This window comes from Anneissia japonica, unplaced genomic scaffold (genome assembly GCF_011630105.1).
Source record: "Anneissia japonica isolate Jap-2015-1 unplaced genomic scaffold, ASM1163010v1 scaffold287908_len133989_cov124, whole genome shotgun sequence".
Classification (NCBI taxonomy): Eukaryota; Metazoa; Echinodermata; class Crinoidea; order Comatulida; family Comatulidae; genus Anneissia; species Anneissia japonica.
In genome coordinates this window covers 109,233-115,349 of record NW_022749211.1, presented here as the reverse complement: position 1 = coordinate 115,349, position 6,117 = coordinate 109,233, and the positions used below count along the sequence as shown (strand labels likewise).

The window sequence follows — 6,117 nt, the reverse complement described above, 5'->3', positions numbered from 1 at the left end:
ACCAAACCTAATTTAATCATGCATATATTTATATAGGCTTATTTTTATGTACATCTTCAACAAACACTTCCCTCTTCAGTTTTTTGAAAAAAGTGTGTCATATGAAGCACCTGTACGTCTTTGTTGTAAGTATAAAGACTAAATACATCTCAAAACCAAGATTTGAACCTGCAACATTATTTTCCATTATTCAAGCACTGTTTCTACCATTGGTTATATACACACTGTCGTTATTTAACAACAAAGTATTTTGTTTTTTTAAGCCGCAAAAGAAGAAGAAGCACACAAATGTGACACCATTGTCTTCAAGCACAGAAATTTTGGCTAAAATACGTGTGCAACAAGAAAACAAGGACAAGGAAACACCTGCATGTCGCTGCGCAAAATATGATGGCCTTAAAACTAAATACAGCGAACTTAAAACAAAGTATAAAGACGTATGTAATGAGAATGCAGATTTACTGAAATATAAAGGTAAATATCGGTTTTCTTTTTTAATATTATATTTATGAATATTTATATGCTAGTTTAGAAATACGGTAAAACGTTCTGAAAGAAAGAAGTAAGAATTATTTGGCGATATACACATTAATTGGCACACAAGAGTCGCCGGAAACGCAGTGCTACAAAAAGATGAAATACCTTGAAGAATAACCTCAAATTTTGAACAAGGGGGTTATAATGCAAGAGACGACCAAAAAAAAATACAACATAAAACGACCACCTGACTCATAACTAAAGATGGGAAGGGTACTGTGTGTATGTGAACTTTAAAAAGATGACAACGATAGAGCCTCCAACGATAAGGTGTTGCGATAACTACAAAAATCAAACGCCGCTATCTGAAATATTTTTGTTAGGTCAAAAAAAAAAAAAAATCTTGTCAATTTCCTGACGGTTAAATTATACGGTAACTTTTCTGTATCCATCTGCATAAAAATCTTTACATTGGCTAGTAATTAATTTAACGATTTTTGTGGTAAAATATTAGTAAATTTTATTTATTTTCCTATATTTTGACTGATAGTACATCTTCAATGTACAGTAATTGTCTGAAAAAAATCCATAATAATAAATTCCAACACTGCAACTATATGAGCTGCACTTAAGCTTAGCACGTTTTTGCTGTATTAGTGTCCCTGTATTAGTATGCCTGCTTATAAAATTTCTAGTTTTTTTTTTATTATTAAACCTATGTAATTTCATATTATGCTTTGAATTATTTATTTTTTGCAGACTTGTCAAAAATGATAAAAAACCTTAAGGAGTTTAAGGAGGAAATGAAGCAGCAGGAGCCCAATGAAGGAAATAGCCCATCATCACATAATGTGAAACAGACTTCAAAGGTTAATACTAATTACTAAAACTAATATTTTAATTTGAACCACAAATATAACAACAAACCAATTCCACAAAACACAAACTATAAAACACTTCATCATTAAAATTTAATTGAGATTTACAGCTGGGAGCTACCTTTAAACTCAATATACATCAACAAATTTTAATTTTCCAGCGCAGGCACTGGAATTTTTGTTTGATATCAATAAACGCATGAAACAATAATTTTATTTATAAAGTTTATTAAAACTTTGTTTTTTAAAGGTGGATATAGGGCACGGAATTTTAATGGAAAGAGGTGCCCTGCTATGTGCCACACAATCGAGCGAAGGCCCAACCAAACTTGTGAGAAGTTTATTCAGGTCTTTATTTAAGGTTGAAGAAGTGGTCGGGAAGAGCATCACTGGCCGAAAAAGTAACGCTCACTTGACCACTACTGAGCCAAAGGAGCAGTTAGATCCGCAGAGAATTGGGGCCATCATAGGTAAGAGAAATAGAAATAACAAACTACTGATTACAGTACAGTAGGTCTGCAGTTGCAATGTGTTCTGCACTTTCTTATGCTATATTATTTTTTGGGGGCTGTTGCTAAGCCGAATCTTATATTTAAGTGCCAAATTTGACCAAAAAATGGCAAATTTTACACGATTTTACCAAAAAAATCATACTTAGAAGCTAGTTCGTCACTGAAAAATCCAATTTAAATATATTTGGTATCATACTAAAGTTCTACCGAATGATGTGTATGATGACATGCTATGTTAATTTTAATACCCAAACGATAATATTAATTGGAAAAACACTAATCTAACAACAGCCTTTCGTCTGAAATGTTTTCAACAGCAAAATACAAAATTAATATCTGACATTATTCATTTTGTATTTCGGAGTTATAGTTTGTTAAAGGTTACATATTTTGACACCAAAATAACTAACTTGAATATATTTGGAAACTATTAAAAACATATACCAAATGATGATAAAATGATTTCATCATACACATCATTTGGCATATTAAAATAATATACCAAATGATAGGTATGATAACACATTTATGTTAATATTGTAACCCAAAATTGACATTTTTGATAAATTTAAAAATAGATGTTATTTATGAGAAATACTAAGATAACACATTTTATATCATATACTTTCTAGAAAACTGGTGAATTTACATTACTAGACATTGGCTTACACAAAATGGGCTGTTGAATTGCTAAATTTTTAATTTTTGAGTCAAATACACTTTTATAAAAAAATGTATTTTTAAACTATGTTACTGAAAGATTCAATTAAATGTGTTTAGTATCATATACATCATCATAAATTAGTCCTATAATTGTATAATGAAAAATTTTATTGATCTTGTAATGTGACGAAAAATGTGTTGGCTTATTCTATAATACTGTATGTTATATCTATGAAAAAATCAAGCTAACAACCTTTTATTCTAACACTTTATCAACAACTGGTGAATTTGACAACTGATAAATTATTATACATTTTTTTCATCCTCAGATTTCACGATGAAGAAATTCCCAAACACTTCAGTTGCTTTGCTGAGGCAATCATTGGCCAATAAAGTCAAAGAACTAAACAAAATTAAGGCGAATTAATTCAATTTATATTTATGTCCATCCGTTTAACCATAGCTCAACTAACGAATGCCTAAACCTAAGAGGCCAGACTGTATATAGATTCCAGTAACTAACATAATTTCAATACCTTTAGAATTATATTACTGTAACGATTATGATGGACAAATTTAATAAGTTATTATCGTTGATTTTAAAATGTACTGTTTGTAACAAACTGGGAGGGATTTTTTTAGTATGTGAATTTGATCTTATATTTCACCATTTTTACAATGTAAAATATAACATTAATAATAAATAACCATTGTCATTATCATTGTTCTTAAATAAATCTATTTTAAAAATCGTACAAACTTAGGGGTTTTGTAATATGTTAATATGTATTTTAAGTTATCTATTTATTTCAGCATTTTTTTATAGTACTGTAATACATAACATTAACAATGATTCTCAAATAATTCTCTAGTTTAAAAAAATATATTTAAAGTTATCTCTTAATACATCAAAAAACATAGCAAGTCTACTTGGATCCGCCCCTGCATTAAGAGAACTTTAATTATATAAGTTAATCAATGTTAATATTTAAGTAAATTTGAATTTTGGATTAACTAAAGCTTGAGGTCACTTGTCATGCATTTTCGGTGAATAAATTTTATGAAATATTTACTTATAGTTGTGTCAGTAAAATTTTGTTTGAAAGAGTGTATATTATTATAATACTATGGATTGTAATTGCTAATTCATATGTGTATTTGGAACTCTGTGGAAATTTACAAAGAAAAATAATAAATGACTATTTATTTATAGTAAATTTAAATACATACAATTTCATATATTTATTTAATGTGTAATTATGTAACTTTTTCTATAGAATTTCCATAGTGTTCAATCACTTCTTATATATTTTCTATACAAAATACATAGACTTTCTATAGAATTTTATACACAATTTCTATAGTATTTACATTTACTATATACAGAATTGTTATTTGGCTTATAGAATTTTCATATACTTTCTATAGACATTCAGAATAGTTTCCATAGAAGTACCATACAACTTCTATACATTTCTATAATATCTATTTATATAATTTCTATAGAATTTACATACACTTTACACAGAATTGTTATTTGGCTTATAGAATTTTCATATACTTTCTATAGACATTTAAAATACTTTCTATAGAAATACCATACAACTTCTATACAGTACATTTTTATAAAATTTCTTTATATAATTTCTATAGAATTACAGTTATTTCTATAGACCTCTAAAGAAGTTATATAGATATCTATTTATATAATTTCTATAGAATTTACATACTTTTACACTTTATACAGAATTGTTATTTGGCTTATAGAATTTTCATATACTTTCTATAGACATTTATAATACTTTCCATAGAAATACCATACAACGTCTATACAGTACATTTTTATAAAATCTCTTTATATAATTTCTATAGAATTACAGTTATTTCTATAGACCTCTACAGAAGTTATATAGAAACTCAAATAGCTTTTCTATAGGGCGAAAAATACATTTTCTATATACACTATATCTCATTTTCTATATAAACTATATCAAAACTCTATAGAATTACTATTGACTTTCTAAAGAAATTCTATTAATTTATTTTATATAATTCATATAGAATTTTATAAAATACACATATTTTTCTATAGAAAATCTTGAAATTTATATACACTTTCTGGAAAATTCTATAGCATTTCTATACATATGATATTTAATATATTTTTATAGGCTTTTTTTATATAATGTTTATAGTTTTTATAGGGATTTTTTATAGATTTTTTATAAAATTGTTTATAGATTTTCTATAGTTTTTTTAATAATTTTTATAGACTTTTTGCTATTTCTTTTATAGATTTTTATAGGTCTTAATAGAATTTTTATAGTTTTTAATAGAGTTTTTATAGACATTTAATATATTTTTTATAGACTTTTAATAGATTTTTAATAGATTTTTTATATACTTTTTATAAACTTTTAATAGACTTTTAATAGATTTTTAATAGTGTTTTAATAGATTTTTCATAGAGTTTTTATAAACTTTTTATAGTGGGATTCTATAAGGTTTCTATAGTTATGTCTATAAAATTTTCTATAGATTTGCTATAAAATATACTATAGATATTCTATAGTATTTTTTTAATAGAATTCTATAGAACTTTTTTGTATGGGATGTATGGGGCAAAAATGCTGATAAATATCCCAGGATCCTTTATGGCCTAGTACCAGTGTTTTTGGTGGTGTTTTCGGTAGTCCTACTAAACACCACCAGGGAACTACTGATATACTACTAAATATTACCACTGGGAAGTAGGTAATTTGCTTTTAGTTGCTTATTGAATAAAACTTAATTTCTAAGCCCAAAATCTTTCAAAAGTTGTTAAAAATCTATTACACACAGGTGCAGGTTGCATGTTCTGTGACAGAATATTCTTATAGAGGCTGTGAACGTTGCCATTAGAATATGTCAGTCCAAAATCACAAGTAAAAATTAAAGGAACGAATGCATTTTTCCCATCAAATAATACTTGATATAGAAATTCATGGTGAACCAACCAGGATTTTCAAGATAGAGACTAGTAGTAGGTTTTAGAAACTCATTTTTACTCTTTAATAAGCAACTACAAGTAAGATCAAATGCTCTCCACTGCATCACGCCCCGGTGGGGTTTAATATTTTTAGTTTACCTTTACTTATATCCATGTTCACTGTCATTGGTACAGCTACTGCTTCAATTCATTCATTCCTGCAATAAACAAGAATCCTCATTCATAATATAATTAAAAGGACAGAAATAGTGAAAAAATGTAAGCTCATTACTTGTCCTGTCCAGCTGTATGATTCCAAAACTTATGGCCTTTATTATTTTTATTGTGGAATTTTCCTTGCTTTTCTTGATTTTTTTCATGATCCAATAGCCTTTATATGTATTTTATAAATTTGTAAACTTTTCATAATTTTTTTTAACTTCCACTTGAAGCAATGAAATAAAAATGAATTTGAATACAGTTGTAATGTAATGTTGTTCTCCAGTCAAACTTTAGTGACTTGGCCTATTATACACATGAACTGCAAGTTGGGTATTTGAAAGTGTACATTCATAAGTATACAATAATAATAATAATAATAATGAATTCTACAGACTTA

The 6,117-nt window shown here is 27.0% G+C and overlaps 1 protein-coding gene across 1 annotated transcript in view; it reads left to right on the top strand.

Moving 5' to 3' along the window:
- The window catches only part of LOC117121029, a 5,816-nt gene extending 2,360 nt beyond the window's left edge, over positions 1 to 3,456 (top strand). The window contains exons 3-6 of the mRNA XM_033266125.1: positions 264 to 474; positions 1,237 to 1,346; positions 1,606 to 1,825; positions 2,860 to 3,456. Coding sequence (XP_033122016.1) covers positions 264 to 474; positions 1,237 to 1,346; positions 1,606 to 1,825; positions 2,860 to 2,957 — 639 coding nt within the window. The 3' untranslated portion in view covers positions 2,958 to 3,456. The remainder of the gene's footprint in view (positions 1 to 263; positions 475 to 1,236; positions 1,347 to 1,605; positions 1,826 to 2,859) is intronic.
- Positions 3,457 to 6,117: the final 2,661 nt, after the last annotated feature.